This window comes from Sturnira hondurensis, unplaced genomic scaffold, assembly GCF_014824575.4.
Source record: "Sturnira hondurensis isolate 20B ecotype Veracruz unplaced genomic scaffold, ASM1482457v3 Scaffold0007378, whole genome shotgun sequence".
In the NCBI taxonomy this organism is placed as follows: Eukaryota; Metazoa; Chordata; class Mammalia; order Chiroptera; family Phyllostomidae; genus Sturnira; species Sturnira hondurensis.
The window spans coordinates 922,807-938,564 of NW_028080009.1; the positions used below are offsets into that span (position 1 = coordinate 922,807).

A 15,758-nucleotide genomic window follows, 5' to 3' on the forward strand; every position below is an offset into this window, starting at 1 on the left:
GTGAGGGCTACGGGAAAGTGCACGCAGTGCTTCGGTTAGATGGGGAGGAGGAAGGTACCGGTATTTCAGCCTGAGTAAACAATATATGCAAAATCACAGTGAGTGCAAGAATGAGGTTTTCAGTGTAGCAGAAATTTATTCAATTCCTATTTGCCAGTCCTGAACTAGGGGCCTGGGAATACAGAGTTAGGTAAAACAAAATTCTAATTCTTTAGGCACCAACGGTCTTGGAAAAGGAGGCAAACGGGTCAGCTGACAATTTCAGTGCTAGGTGGGAGTTACAATACTAGAGGTAGACACGGAGTGTGCAGTGCAAAAAAAGGGAATTAACATTTGCAGCCTACTTCTGTGTATCAGGCACTGTATCACATTTATTCCATTTAATTGTTCACTGATTATTATGAGAGGCAGGTATACATAATCTCCACTTAACGAGTGAGGAATAGGCTCAGGGAAATGAGCTTAGTTGCCCAAGACTCTCCACTAGTTTGTATTAGAAACAAGAATCAAACAGATTTGGTTTCAAAAATCTGGGATTTTTGTGCCATATCAAAATCAAGTAGCTTCAGGGAGCCAAAAGGTTCAGAAAGAAGGTGGCTTCTGAGCTGAGTCTGGAAAGAATCCTGGAAATCAGCCCAGTGAAGGGGAGTCGGGGGTAGTGGAAAGGGTACAGTGTCTCTTGAGCAAAAGTGAAAGAATATGTTTTGAGGGAGAGCAGGGGAGGATAAACAATTTGTTACCCAGGAACAAATAGCAAGGAAGGGGTCAGGTTTGTGAGTCATGATAAAAAGCCTGAGCTTTATCCAATAATTTTTGAAGGGTCTTAAGTAAATGGCTTGATGAGATTTTCATTTTACTCTGGAAGATGGTTTAGGGAAGGGCAAAATGAAAGGTCATTTTTTCCAAGAGCCTCCTACAATTCAGAGGAGAGAGAATATGGCTTTAAGCTAATGTAGTAGCAGTGGAGATGGAGAGAAAGTAGATGAGTTCTAGATATACATGGCAAATATAACTGGCAGGGCTTGTGGTTTGATAAAGATATTTTTAAGAGGTAAAGTCAGCAGGACTTGTTAACTGAAGGGGAGAGGTGAAGGGAATGGTCTAGAATGACTTAGCTCTCTGACTTGGTTGGAAGAACCACAATATCATTTACCAAGAAATGAGAGAATAGTTTGGGATCAGGAAAGAGGAAGAGAGGTGAGGTGTTGAGGACTGCACATCTTGCATTTGACATATCAGTCACTGTTGGATAGAAAGTCTAATTTAGCGAGATGGTGATGGCTGTGGATGACAATGATTGATTTGCTCTAGGGGACAGTGAGTAGAGTGAGAAGAGCAAAAGACTAAGGTTGCAGTAATGAAGTACACCAACTTTCAATGAGGAAGCAGAGGAAGATGGAATGGCTAGAAAAGAACTTAAGCCCTAGAAGCTAAGGAAGGAGAGGGAGTGGGCAACTATGACAGGGCCATAAAGCAAAGATTGGGAAGTGTGCACTTGATAAAGCAGCAGGGAGGCCACTGTTTCTGAGTGAGGGGAGGAAAGAGTAAAAAAATGAGAGCAGAAGTCCTATTGCAATGAATTGTAGAGGCGCAACAGTGTAGATGACCTTTCGGAAAAGCCTAGTTGCAAAGAGAAAGAAGGAATGGGGCTGGGGGAGGGGGATGCTCCCAAACAGTACTGGTTATAGCATATGCAGAGGAACCTGAGTGGGAGTAGGGAGACCTGAGTATGATGGAAAAGGGTAGGATTGGGAGTCAAGTCACATAGTACTTCAGGGTTAGGGAGAGAAGCTGGTCTGCAGCAGGTGAGGATTCAGCAGGGATTCCAACAGTGCAGAATGAGGAAACAAGCTACCAGCTGTGGGGCCAGGGATAGGCCCACTCTCCTAGCAGGAATAGGTCAAGGGTTGATTAATGACTTCAGCAGAGCTGGGAAGTTAGGTGTTCCCCAGCCTGTCACAGGATCCCAGCCAGGGCCAGAGCAGAAACCCTGACCCTGCACCTCTTCATCCAGACAGGACTCATGGCAGCCATGGGTTACCTAGGAATAAGAGGGGCATCAGATCTCGCCCTGCTGGTACCAGTACTAGCAGCACCCCTCACCCTGTATTCACATCCCAGACATTATAATACCCCATCAGAACTGCTCTCAAATTGTCTTAGCATTCTCCATACTCTTTATGAAAATGGCCACACCCCTCCTTTTCACACTCACATCAAAGAGTCCAGCCCCATGGTGCTGGTAGAGTCTTGGGTTGAGAAAGCCAAGAGGAGGGCGGCCATTGAGGATTCTGTGTTCATTTATCAGGGACAGGATCCCTCCAAACACTGGAGTAGAGGCCTGCAAGGGTGAGGGTACAGGTAGAGGTTAGGGGTTCAGAGTGATTGGACTTTTGGGGAGGGGTGTTTGAAAGGATCAGAGGTCTCTGATGAGTCAGGGGTTCAGGGTACAGGCTGAGGGTAGTTCCTGAAGGTGTGAGGCCAGGCTGATTCTCACCGAGGTGCCGGACACCCATGGAATAGGAACGTGGTTGCTGACGACCCAATAGCCATCAGAGAGTGCAGCCACATCTGGGTAGGCACGTCCACTGGCGTTGAAGTAACTGGATGGTGGCAAGTGGGGACTGGAGCTCAGGAACCGGGCGACAGCTTCCTCCTGAAAGGCACTGTTGAGTGAGTATGTCTCCTAAATGGAGAATTCCTGACTCCCCACCTCCCTGATTCATCCTCATAAACAACCACGTACCTGATAGGAAGGCCGTGGGAACACATTGCTGAAGCCGCCACCACTGATATAGTCAACAATCTCATTTGTGACTTGGAAAGGATTCTGGAAGGATGTGCCTCCCACTGTGGTGACATAAGGACTGAGGGCAGAAGACAGAACTTAGACTGTAGCTGTCCTAAGGATTTCTCCAAAGTGTGTGAAGCTGGGTGGGTATGGTCTGAGTGTTGCTGGAGGGGCTGGGCTCTATGGGGAAGCATGTATATGGCAATGACTAAGGTTTTGAGCCCTGAAGGCTTGGCCTGAGGTCACTGTATACTTGTCCTACAGAACACATGCCAAATCTTCCATTAAAATGCCTTGGGACTGAGGAAGATAAACACTGGGAGGTGTGTCCTACTCAGGAGACTTGGGGCCTGGGACCTACAGGAAGAGGGGAGTGCAGCAACCAGGGCATATAAAGGTAAGGCTCAGCCATAGGGGCACCTGGTGGGGTCAAGGCCAAAGTTCCAGATCACGAGGTCACAGATGAAAGGTTAGTGGTGAGCTGGGGTGCTTACCTGGAGGCCGGGAAGCTGGGACGGAATTGGTGTCTTCCAGAGGCAGACCAACACCCAGCCCCACTGTCACCTGGGAGAGATACCAAGTTTAGTACTCAGATTAATTGGTCAGAGCTTGGTGTGTAGGTTCAGCTGTCAGAGAGAAAATTCAATTGTTAGTCATTACTGCAAGAGGACAGAGTTTAGAGGTCAGGTGAGTGGCCCCTGTTAAATTCAGATTATGACTCAGAGATCGGGATTAGGGGTCACAAGTCCCAGGTTGAGTGAGGGGAGGTCACCTGAGGCGAAGAGCAGGGTAAGACCCCGAGTAGCAGCCTTCATGAACTCAGCGTTGACCCTCTGCATGTAGGCACTGCTAAGGGAGTCCTCGTCATCTCCATAGCTCACGGTGTGCACAGGTGGCAGAGCTGACTCATTACTGAGCAGCACGAGCCACTGCAGGAAGGGTTCCTGTGTTTCATGCCGGCCTGGATTTTTTGTGGGGAGGAGGGGCACAGGCAGTCACCTGGGGGTTTGTCAGAACCTCCCTCTAGTTCATGGGGTTCTCTTGGGGGAGCAAGGATCAGCACCAGCCCTTACCCCTCTCCCCACCAACCAGCCCCCCGGGCAGTACCGGGGTTGCTGTAGACCCAGGTGGAAATGTTGGCGCCAGCACTCATCAGGTACTCCACATCCAGACTGGCCTCAATCCCGGCTCGGCCCCGGCCCTGCTGTCCAACCACACGGGCTACTGATGCCTGATGTGCAAAGTCCCCACCAAAGAGACGCATGAATTGAGCCAGGTCTGAGTCATGGAAGTACTGCTCCAGGAACTACGGACAGAGTCAGAGCAGACATCATGGGTCAGAGGACATATTCCCAAGTGTCACGGCAGGAAATACCATCCCAGATTACAGGGCAGGGGATAAAGAGCACACCCTTGGCTGGTCAGGCTCCCTGGGGAGGTTTCAAGGACTTTGGGGCTCCTATATGGCTCACCTGGGCACAGGCTTGGCTGTTGTTGGTTGTGCCAGAGCCCACATCTTGTGCTGTCAAGTTGTATCGCTTACGGATCACGGATGGGGTCACCCCCAGGTGCAAGCCAACAGTTCCTGCCACCTGTGGCTCAGGGCGCTGTCTCAGAGATGATGTGGGGGGAAAGCGGTGCAGCCCCCCCACTGTGGGAAAGAGATCAGGTTTAAGGAAGAGATCTTTTAGACTCCAACCCCCACTTTACTACTGATCTCCCCTACTTTCCCCATGGCATCTAAACTTTTTCAGCTCCTGGCTGTGACTGCCCCAACCTCGCCAACCCTACTGGGTGTTACCAAAGTCCACATGGGGGGCCAAGGCCTTCGGGAGCCGGTAGGGATGTGGGGACCTTACAACATAGGTCTTTGCAGGTCCGCCCACATAGCGATGAAACTCAGACCCAGAGAGCAGCAGCTCTGCCTGTCTGGAGGTCAGAGATCAGAGAACAGAGGTCAGAAGGCATAGAACAGAGCAGAGGAGGCTGCGAGAGCATCGCTGGGCAGTTAGTTGTCTCCCCATGCGTTAGCTCTCACCCACAGCCCCCAGCAAGCTCTCAACTCCCTCCCATTTGGGTGACTAGTGTCCCTGATGGGGTGACTGGTACCCTCCATGGGGCAATCATTCTCTCACCGGACACTCATCCAGCAGGTCAGAAAGTCCTGTGTGGTCACTGAGTGGCAGTTTCGGACTCCAGCTGCCAAGAGCCATTTTTGGACCGTGTGGAGGGTCAGTGGTGATGGCCGGACCAGTTCAGCCACATCCTCTAGAGTCAGGTATTTCCCTGCAGGAATTCAGTAGAGGCTCTTGCCTTCATTCATTGCTTTTCCAGGTTTCCCTTTTTGGATCTCAACGAGGAAAAATCAGGAGCCTGGAGAAGAGTCTTGAGGGATGAATAAAACTTTCTAGCAAAAAGGGAGGTTGTGCAGGTGCAGCTTATACCTGGGGGTCAGGGGAAGAAAAGCTCAAGAGACTTGGAATGCCAGGGCCAGGAGTATGGGCTTACCCTAAAGGCTACTGGGTTGCAGACGCTGCCCTACGACATGCACTGCCGTGGTCATGAAAAACAGGTGAGGTTCGTAAATTAAAACTGTCCATTTTAAGCTTATCTCCAATAAAAGTTTTCAAAACATTCAGAGCCAATTATCAGGTGACATCTAATTTAGCTCCAGTTTGCATCCTTGCTGATTTTAAGCTTAACGTGATGGTGAATCACTGTCTTCCAGCACTGTTGAGCTGTGCACACTGGTAGCTGCCTTGTGGGTGCATCTGAGACTGCCCCCCACCCCCATTCTTCCACACACTTTGAAGGGCTACAGGCTGGGAAAGGACACAAACCAGCCTGAATATTGGAGGAAAATATTGACTGTTTTGGAGCAGAGTGTGGAGGAGAGTGGAGAGTGGGGTGGAGGGGAAGAGACAGGCAGGAGGCTGGGCAGCAGCCAGGTGACAAGATAAACAACTGAGTTGGTGGCAACAAGAGACGGTGAGAGTGGACCACTCCAAGGGCTACTCAGAGTTAGAAGTAGCAGCCTTCGTGTGTGAGTGGGATAGTGAATAGGAGTGGATTTGAGGAACTTGAGTTGATGAGGACCTAGACACACAGACCGCCCCGACCTACGATTTTTCAACTTAGGAGCTACGATACTCTCTCCTGACGCTGGGCAGTGGCAGGAGGCCGCAGCTCCCACTCAGGCATGTGATCATGAGAGTAAACAACTGGTGCTCTGTCTGTTTTTGGATATTGTGTTCTGAGCATATTTAAGGCAGCCTAGGCTAAGCTATGAGGTTTGATAGGTTAGGTGTATTAAAAGCATTTTTTACTCAATATTTTCAACTTATGATGGGTTTATTGGGATGTAACCCCTCTTGAAAGTCAAGGAGGATCTGTACTAGAAGCTACAGTACTTCTCCGTTTGTCTGGTAGCTGGCAAGCAGCAGAGTCATAATTTGAATCCAGGTCTGATCACAAGGCCTGTGCTCTTAATAACATCCACTTTTAGGTTTCTAGCCTGACAAAGGCGGGAAGTTTTGGGGAAGAGTAATTTTGGATGGTTTACATTCAGTTCATTTTTTTATTCAGAAACTCTTCAGCGAGAACCACTGCCATTCATCCGCCCTATGTCACTCCCTCAAAGGCACCAAGCCCCTGACATGACCTGCACTGTTCCAGGCTCAACCCAGCCCTGTGTCCCTGCACTGCACCCCACATCCTGTCCCCAGTCCCCGACAGGCACCGTATCGAGGAGAGCCAGGGTCCGACACAGCCTGCACCAGCTCAGACAGTCTTTCCGGGTTCTGCTGTCTTAGGGCAAAGGTGAGACTCAGCTCTTCCTCAGGGTCCACACGGCCCAGGGAAGCCCAGCCTGGGGGCAGCCTGTGGGGTGAGGAATATGGTCTATGTTAGAGTGGCAATGGAAAATACTGATGGAAGATTCAGAATTAGTGGTTGAGACCTTCGGTAGGATCCCAGCAGCACATATGGCTCACAGGAAGTGATTAGGCAACTGAGCCTGGAAACCCAGGGATGAGACTATGGAGTGAGTACTAGGAGCTTGTTAGGTGGTGAGGGAGGCTAGGTGTAGGGCAGGGCATGGAGAAGGGAGTGGTCAGCGCTAAGTCAACTCACGTCCGCTGTTGGTCAGGCTCCGGGGTATAACTGCATGTGTCCGCGACGATGAGGGCTAGGAGCCCTAGGAGGCTGCAGGGGAGGCAGGTGGGTTTCAGCGGAAGCGGGGTTGTCATTTTGTCTCCACCCTCCAACATGTATTCCCTCCAACGTGATTCCCTTTTCCCAAGGCCTCTTAATTCCTCACCAGGATTGTAGTCCCATGCCCTCTCTCAGCAGATCTGCTGTCATGTGACAGATCACATGAAACCCCTATTCCAGTGCTACCTTTCTGCCTAGAAACTAGTGATGGTGCTGGCTCCTCCCTCGAGTGGGCGGTCCTAAATGCTGGCCGAGGCTGCCACTTGGATTCTCCCTCTGGCCCGTCACCGGCTGGAATAAGGCCAGGGCTTCTTCCCTACTGCCAGAGTCCAGCCACGACTCACCAGAGGGAATGGGGGTGTTAAGAAAGGAGCCCTAAAGGCCCACAGACCCAAGACCTGGGTTCCTTCTAGCAGTGTATCAGGAAATACATTTAACTTCTCAGAGCCCAGGTTTCTTCACTTGGAATACACAGTAATATTGAAAGGTTGAAGGTTGAAGGTTGTCCTACAGTTGCACTGAAAATGTACAGATAAAACAGGCAAATCGCTCATTCTGATGAGCGAAGACTCAACAAATCTGAGCTCCTATCGCATATGCATATATAGTGGCCCCAAGGAAAACGTATAAACCACCTGGCTGTTACTGTATCCACCTTCCAACTCCTTGAAGACCCTAAGGCCTAGAACTAGTCATCCCCAAGATCTCTCCTCACCCAACCAATCTCTGCTGGTCACTGCCTGCCTTCTCCTGGCCTCCTGCCTGTGCGAGGGAAAGGCCGATTGCAGAGATGGCTCCCAGTGACATCCCTCACCCTACACGCCCATGTCTACCACCCCTCTGTGCCTCCTGACATGTCCACAATGTGCCAGGTGCCTTCCAGTCATTCCCCCATTCCTCTGGCCCCCACAAAACTGAGCCGGACACTGGATACAAACTGCAGTTTATTAAGGCTCCAGAGTGAGAATTGGCACTTGGTTCTGGTCAGGGGCAGGGTTAGAGTGGAACCCAAGGAGCTGGGCCCGAAAAGGTTGGAGGGCTCCCCCCACATCCCCTACCCCCCAATAAATAAAGTCTCAGCTCCATCTCAGGGTGCTGGCACAGGACAGGAAGCCCTCACTGAGGAGAACCCAGGGCTGCTGCCTCCTTCATATTTCTCCCCACACTGGACCTGGCCACAGGTCATTGCCCACAGGGCCTCTGTGCTACTGGTGCTCTGATAAGGCTGGGGTGAAGTGCAGCCTGCCTCTTCTGGAGGAGTTTGGGATGGGTAGCTAGTCTCTCCTGTGGCCAATCATGGTCCGAGGCTGCCCAGGGCAGGCTCAGATGGGGCCTGCATTGGGGACACTATACGCATCCCAGGTCGGGGCCCAGCCTGGGCCACAGCTAGATGTGCAGCTCTGTGTCATCGGGTGGCTCCAGGCCAGACTCTGTGCTGAGTGCTGAGGCTGAGGGGCCCTGGGCCACCCCAAATGGCGAGACAACAGGTGAGCGAGCAGCCAGAGGAGACAATGAAGGTGAGAAGCTGGGGGACATGGCAGCTGAGGACAGAGAGCCTTCGTGGCTGATGGGGGAGCGGTGAGAGGCCGGTGGGAAGATGGCCCGGGTTGCAGCTGTGCTAGCTGGCTTGGGGGGCACAGACTTGGCTCCTGGGTGGGCCACAGCAGTGATGAGGGGTGGCGGGTCAATTCGGGGAGCCGGGGGACATGGCCGTGCTTCATCCTTGAGCCGGGCAATCTCTGTGAACACACTGGCCAGTGGCTGAAACTGAGGGCACCAGCTCAGTAGGTAGTCCCAGTTATAGCTACCACGGAGCTCTTCTTCACCAGCTACAATGGCTGTCAGGGCACCTGCCACACATGGCTTGCCATCTGCTGGGAAGCCATAGTCCCCGGTGGGTGCAGGGCTCAGGCCACAGCCCCCCAGAAAGGCCGTGGCAGTGGCTGGAGGGCCCTCTTCTCGATACAGAGAGGCTCCCGCACCTGGCAACAGCAGCCCTACCTTTCGGCCCTTATACCAGGAATCAGGGGCAGGCGGTTCACAAGATGTGTCACTCAGTCCATCTGCATCCTGCTGGATGCCTGAATCGGGGCCACGGGCAGCCAGAGAAGAGGCCACACTGGCCACGCGGGGGAACTCGTTGATCATGCGGATCTCATCATCCTCTGCAGCCTCTGCTGAGCCTCGGCCACTTGAATGGGAAGGGTCCAGGGAGCCACCCCGGGGATAGGGACCTCCAGCTCCTGGCCCACCATAGCTGGGGAGAGTCTGGTGATACAGGTGCTCTGATGGGGGTGGGCTGGGTGGCTCCCGGCCCAGCTTCTGCAGTGAGCCACTGGCCAGAGGTGCTGCCTGTGACATTGGGCCAGGTGCTGCCTCTGCCTTGTGGCTACGAGCCCGCACCAGCCCGAGCACTAGGGCCGCCAGTGCAAGCACCACCACCACTCCCAGGGAGGCTGCCACAGCCCCCACCAATAGCAGGTTGAGGTCGGGTGCCAGGCCCAGCGCAGTGTGGGTGATATCCACAGTCACAGGCACTGTGGCACTCCTTGAACCAGGTAGAGGCCCCCGTGCCACCACTTCCAGCCTCAGCTCCCGTGGTGCCTCTCGCCGGGTCCGGCCCCCGCCTCCAGAGGGGCCTGTTCCACTACCTGGTGCCTGGCTGTCCACCCTCAGGTATAGGGCACCTGTAGTCTGGTTGATACCAAAGTAGGGAGAAGAGGTGGCAAGGGAATAGAGTACCAGGCCATCAGCACCTCCATCCTCGTCTGTGGCCTGCACGTGACCCAGGCTGTGGCCACGCCGGGCGCCTTCTGGCACTTGGAAGTGAAAAGCTGGAGCCAGGAATACCGGGTCATACTCATCCTCACCAGTCACCAGCACTGACACAGTGACTGAGGCTGAGAGATTCCCAGCATCGGCAGCACCCACCAGCAGCTGGAAGCTTCCTGTGTGCTCATAGTCAAAGGGCACTCGTGCCCGCAGCTCCCCTGTTGAGCTGTTCAGTGCAAATGCCTCACGTCCCTCAGGCCCGGGCCCGGCCTCCAGCAGGCTGTAGCGGAGCCTGCCAAAAGCCCCGGCATCCCCATCAATTGCATGAAGAGTAGTCACCAGAGTGCCTGCAGGCTGGTTCTCTGCTAGGCTGGTGCTGAGTAAGTTTAGTGGGAAGGATGGGGCATGGTCATTCACATCCTGGACCTCCACGGTCACTGGTGCCAGAGCAAAGTGTGCCCCCACAGGATCGGCAGCCTGTACCACAAGCTGATGTCGAGACTGGGCCTCACAGTCCAAAGGGCGGGCCAGTCGCAAGGCACCAGAGTTCTCGTCCAGTTCAAAGAGCCCGGAGGGGTCACCTGAGCTGAGGGTGAAACGTATGAGGCCATGAGGGCCTGGGTCAGCATCAGAGGCCTCGACATGCAGCAGCTCAGCTCCAACAGGCGTGTCCTCGGATACTGCCACGCGATAGGCTGCTCGGGTGAAAACGGGTGGGTTGTCGTTGACATCCAGCACAGTGACCGTGACTGGCACAGCTGAGCTGCGGGGTGGCTGTCCCCGGTCAGCTGCAGCCACAGTTAGATTGTACTGGGTTAAACTTTCAAAATCTAGAGGCTCAAGTAATACCAGGCATCCCAGTGCCTGGGGGCCTAGTCCACCACTCTCCCCAGCTTCAGCAAGCCGGGGCTCTAGCTGGAAGACTCGGCCCCGGTTGCCACTGATGATGCTATAGTCCACGGTGGCATGGGAGCGGCTTCCGTCAGCATCTGTGGCCTCCAGGGTGAGCAGGGTGGAGCCAGGGGGCAGATCCTCAGTCACAGCCACACGATAGTGTGGCAATGTGAAGCTTGGGGTGTGGTCATTCTGGTCCTGCAGCTGCACATGCACTGTGGCTCGGGCTGCCCGGCCTGGCATCCCGTGATCTCGGGCTTCCAGCACCACATCCACTACTCCTAGCCCCTTGTGGCCCAAGGCTACTGTTCCCACTGTCGTGAACAAGGTCCCTGAGATGAGAAGGGAATAGAGAGAAACAGGCATCAGCAGAGACTATGGGTGAGCAGAGGAAGTAACCCTTCAGTAGCCCAGGAAATGGCCTCAGAAGTCAGACTCCAGGGAATAGGCTGTGTGCTGGGAGATTATGGGATGGCCTCCAGGATTCAGGGAACAGCTTCTAGACATGCAGCCAAGACAGGCCTTAAAATAGAGATAAAGGAGGAAAAATGTCCCCCCTGGTTTAGAGATCCAGGAGATAAGAGCTCCCCCTCAAGAAATTGCAGGAATGAGGTCAGAATATGGCCCACAGTCAAAGATAAGGGGTCAGATCCTGGGAAGGACGCACCATTGTTGGGGTCAACACTGAAGCCGTCAGCAGGGGAAGCCAGGTGGTAGGAGATGTGACCATTGGCACCTGAGTCCCGATCAGTGGCAGAGACGGAGAGAATGGCACTGCCTGGGAGTGTGTGCTCAAGCAGCGTCACCTGGGGTGTGAACACAAATGTTTATGGCCATGCTGCCCTCCTATCTGTTCTGGGGATTGGTCCCATGAGCCCTAGTTGGCATCCATTCCAGCGTGGAGCCCATACTTCCTAGTATTTGGATTGCCTACCTTCCCCCATCTGGGGGCATGGGACCAAAAACCTGGGTAGGTACTGAGATTTGCAAGGCTGGTGTGAGATTGGACCTCCCAGAGCTCTATCTTCAGCTCAATTCTAAGGTCCAGCCCATCTCAGACTCTTCTAGCCTCCTCGCTTCTCTCCAACAATAACAACCCTGGGTCCAGATGCAGGGACTTCTAGGTGCACTGGTACCTGGTAGAGGCTCTGTGAGAAGACAGGTGCATTGTCATTGATGTCCTCCACGAACACCGTGAGGTTGGCACGGCCCTCGTGAGGCCCATCATGTGCCAGCAGCTGCAAGTGGTAGCGGTCACGCTGCTCAAAGTCTAAGGGGCCTGTGAGGGAGACGCGGCCTCCATAGCGGCCTATGCTGAAAGGATCCTGGGGTCCGGATGAGCTCAGCACATACCACAGCACGGGTCCAGAGTCCACATCATTCCCCGTGACCTGTGCAATCTCTGAGCCCAAGAGCGCATCTGCAATACACAGGACAAATGTGTTTGGGATGGTCCAAGGCACCTCTGGAGCCCCAGAATGGTGAACAGTACTGCCCTACTACCCTTTGTACCTCTTACTTTATGCAGCCCTCACCTTCGGATACTCGGAGCTCCCAGGGCTGGGGGATGGTGGGACGATTGTCATTGGTGTCGATGACCATTACCGTCAGGGTAGCTGAGCCCACCAGAGCTGGGCTTCCTCTGTCTGTGGCCATGAGTACCAGCCTGGACACAATCAGGGGGAGCACAATCGAGGGAGGATTCTGGGAATAAGGAAGAACACTGGGCAGGGCTAGGGAGATTGAGGATGTGGTCTAGACCAAGGGGGATTCAAGGCAGGGCTTGCAGCTGGATGGACCCAGGAAGGGGTCATGGGGTCTATAGAGCCAGGGCTCACCGTGTTTCTGCCCAGATCTCACGGTCCAGGATGGCTGTGGTAGTGATAGTGCCTGTGGCTGGGTCTACGTGGAACAATCCCCGTGCTGGCTGGGATGCAGCCAGACTATAGGAGATCTGTCCACTGGGGCCTTGATCCAGGTCATCGGCTTCCACCTGGTGAAAGTAGGAGGCTGCCAGCACTGACCTGGGCACAGACAAGTCTGATCAGGCCTGTCCCCCATCTTCCCATCACAGGACGTACCTGCAGCAGGGGCCCATCCAATGGCCTGGACTCGGGCAGGAAGGCCACGTAGTGGGGCTGCAGGAAGCGGGGAGCATTGTCATTGGCATCTTGCAGGGTTAGGGTCAGCACGGAGAAGGCAAAGGCTCCTCCGCTCTCTGCCTGCAGCACCAGTCGCAGCCGTGGATTTGCTTCAAAGTCCAGCCCCTCTGCTGAGCGAACTGTCATGGCACCTGGAAGGAGGCAAAATGCATCTTCCTTGCCCTGGAGCCTCCCTCTCTAAGGCCTCTTACTCAAGGGCAGTCCCTCCCCGACCAGAGCCTCCTTAGGCCCAAAGGGGAGCTCCCCCAGGAGTCTGTCCCTTCACAGAGGTCCCTGCTCCTGACTCACCTGTGCTAGGCTGGATGGAGAATGTCCCTTTCTCATTCCCACTGAGAATGCTGTAGGTGATCGGTCCACTTGAGCCCCCTGCATGGACAGCCTTGGGGGAGGCAATGGGAGTCCCTGCAGAGAGGATGGTATTGGTTGGACTGTGAGCACTAGACTGAGGGAGTTGGGGGTCATTTTTAGGGAGAAATCCAGCTCATGCAGAGATATAAGGCTAGGAGACATGGTTGGAGACCCACCTGGAGGTGCATTCTCACGGAGCACAGCTTCGCTACTAGCACGGGGAAAGCGGGGTCCACGCTCAGATTCCCCCTGTAGCCCAACAATGACCACACCAGTGGCAGAGCGAGCAGGACGGCCAAGGTCAGTGGCCACAATGAAGAGAACACGATCCCGGGGGCCCAGGGATACAGGGGAGCGGGCCACACGGATTTCACCAGTGTAGGAGTCCACAGTGGTGCCAGGAGGGGGTGTGCCAGCCAGCCGATAGAGGATAGAGGCATTGGCACCAGCGTCACGGTCTTCAGCTCGCAGAGTGGCCAGAGGCAGGGTTGGGGTGCTGAGGCTGGGGCCTGGACGAGGCAGGCGCAGCCTCAGGGGACTGGTGGGGAAGGTGGGTGTATGGTCGTTGACATCACGCACTGTGATGGTGACAGGCACCGTGGTGCTCAGGGGCCCAGCAGCTGCACCATCTACTGCACTCACAGAAAAGGCATAGCTGGGACACTGCTCTCTATCTAGGGCTGCAGCTGTGCGCAATTCGCCAGAGCTGGGCTCCAGCAGGAAGATCCCTGCTGCACCTGCACCAAGGTAGTAGGTCACATGACCATTGGCCCCAGCATCAGGGTCATGAGCCTGTAGCTGCAGCAGGACAGTCCCTGAAGGTGCATCCTCAGGCACCTCCACAGAGTAGGCAGGAACAGGAAAGGCTGGGGCATGGTCATTGGCATCCAACACTGTCACTGTCACAAGTAGTGTGGCACTGAGAGCCGGCTGGCCTCCATCCCGGGCTTCTATCCGCAGCTGGAATGCTGGTTCCACCTCCCGGTCCAGTGGTCTCATGGTGCCAAACTCCCCAGAGGCCAGATCTAGGATAAAGGCTCCTGATGGGTCTCCATCTGCAGAGGAGGGCAGGCACATACAAACATGTATCAGCCCATGGGAGTGCAGCTGATTTACAGGCAACAGCAAAGAATCAGATAGAGGGGAGGGAGAGGAACAAGAGGGGAAAAGAAAGAGACAGAAAAAGAAATTGTGAGAAAGGCAGAGAAATAAAGAGAAACACAGAAGATAAATAAAGACACTATAAAGCAGCTGATCTTAGAGTGTGGTTGGGGAACTCCTGGGAGTCCCCTGAGACCCTTTCAAGAGAGTACATAAGATCAAAACTATTTTTATAGCCATACTAAGACATTACATGCCTTTTTCATTCTCATGATGTCACGAACGTAGGGTGGAATCCAGATGGTATGACACATGTGATGACATCATCACTTGGATGGTTAATGGAATGTGTGCTTATACATTCTTGTGTTTTATAGAATATTCTTGGTAGAAAGTTTAGAACATAAATATGTTCAGAGATTCACTCAGTTTTGGTTGGCTTACCTTCAGTTACACCTGCTATAATCTTGGCAACCTCATTACTGTCTAACAGATTATTTGAAACCCTAATGTAGTATACTTCTTTGCCTTGCTTTGCAATATTATATAATCTACTCAACTTTAACACCTAATATAGTAAATATTTACATACTGATATATTTATATTATATATTTATTATAATGTTATAGCACACTATTATAGAAACAAAAGCTCTTCAGAGACCTCAAAAATTAAGAATGTTAAGGATTCCTAAGACCAAAAAGTTTGAGAACAACTGCTCTACAGGGAGAGACAAGGATAAAAAAGAGACGAAGTTAAAAACAGACACAGAAGACAATAATGACCTGGAGAAACACAGGAGACTCTCAGTGATAAATATGTGCATGAAAGAAAAAGAGGAATACATAAAGAGAAGGAAAAGGAGACTCTCACACACTGATGGACAAGGAGTAGAGATGGGCATGTGGGTACTGGGAAGGTGCTCACCCAGGATGCGATACTGCAACCGCCCATTAGCTCCCACATCTGGGTCAGAGGCCCGCAGCGTGGTAAGGGTCTGGGGGTCCTGGCCCTCGGGCACTTCCAGGGAGAGATGGGCACTCCCAAAGGTTGGGGCATGGTCATTTTCATCCTCTACAGCCACACGCACTATGACATGGGTCAACAGCGGGGGTGATCCTTTGTCCCGGGCATACACTATGAAGAAGCAAAATCAGTGAGCTCTAGCCTGCTCCCATCCCCTGGAGAAGTCCACACCACACAGTGTCCATATGCGTTCAACAGGTGCACACAGAAAACATAAAATATCCATCTCTCCACACCCCACAAGTGCACAGGTACCTACACGTAGATATGCACACATAAATATACAGGTGTCAGAGATGTTCTTTTCTTCCCACTTCCCCTGCTTCATGCAGGCAAGACGTACCTTGGATTATTGGTAGTGTGACAGAAAAAGCATTAATGAGGTATCAAAAGGTCTGGGTTCAAGTTCCAGCTTTGCCACTTTCAAACTGTGTTAGCTTAAGCAAGTCAC

General features: G+C 53.1%; 2 protein-coding genes across 3 annotated transcripts in view; both read right to left on the minus strand.

The window, feature by feature from the left end:
• Window positions 1-111: 111 nt before the first annotated feature.
• On the minus strand, window positions 112-7,198 carry TPP1 (tripeptidyl peptidase 1). Of its 2 annotated transcripts, XM_037051597.1 has the most exons (13): window positions 7,110-7,198; window positions 6,923-6,994; window positions 6,531-6,670; window positions 4,927-5,077; window positions 4,593-4,720; window positions 4,264-4,442; window positions 3,899-4,097; window positions 3,564-3,752; window positions 3,286-3,355; window positions 2,747-2,867; window positions 2,498-2,656; window positions 2,216-2,341; window positions 112-2,041 (listed from the first exon to the last, which is right to left on the minus strand). In XM_037051597.1, exons 1-13 carry the CDS (start codon window positions 7,151-7,153, stop codon window positions 1,901-1,903), a joined length of 1,719 nt encoding a protein of 572 aa, XP_036907492.1. In that variant the 5' UTR covers window positions 7,154-7,198; the 3' UTR covers window positions 112-1,900. The 2 variants fall into 2 exon arrangements, with proteins under 2 accessions (XP_036907492.1, XP_036907491.1); XM_037051596.1 differs by lacking the exon at window positions 7,110-7,198 and having other exon boundaries at window positions 6,923-7,091.
• A 731-nt stretch (window positions 7,199-7,929) lies between these two features.
• Window positions 7,930-15,758, minus strand: part of DCHS1 (dachsous cadherin-related 1) — a 38,170-nt gene continuing 30,341 nt past the window's right edge. Inside the window, exons 13-21 of the mRNA XM_037051602.1 lie at window positions 15,209-15,418; window positions 13,356-14,234; window positions 13,120-13,233; window positions 12,751-12,962; window positions 12,508-12,662; window positions 12,205-12,335; window positions 11,806-12,089; window positions 11,337-11,475; window positions 7,930-11,001 (exon numbers count right to left, since the gene is read on the minus strand). Coding sequence (XP_036907497.1) covers window positions 8,390-11,001; window positions 11,337-11,475; window positions 11,806-12,089; window positions 12,205-12,335; window positions 12,508-12,662; window positions 12,751-12,962; window positions 13,120-13,233; window positions 13,356-14,234; window positions 15,209-15,418 — 4,736 coding nt within the window. The 3' untranslated portion in view covers window positions 7,930-8,389. The remainder of the gene's footprint in view (window positions 11,002-11,336; window positions 11,476-11,805; window positions 12,090-12,204; window positions 12,336-12,507; window positions 12,663-12,750; window positions 12,963-13,119; window positions 13,234-13,355; window positions 14,235-15,208; window positions 15,419-15,758) is intronic.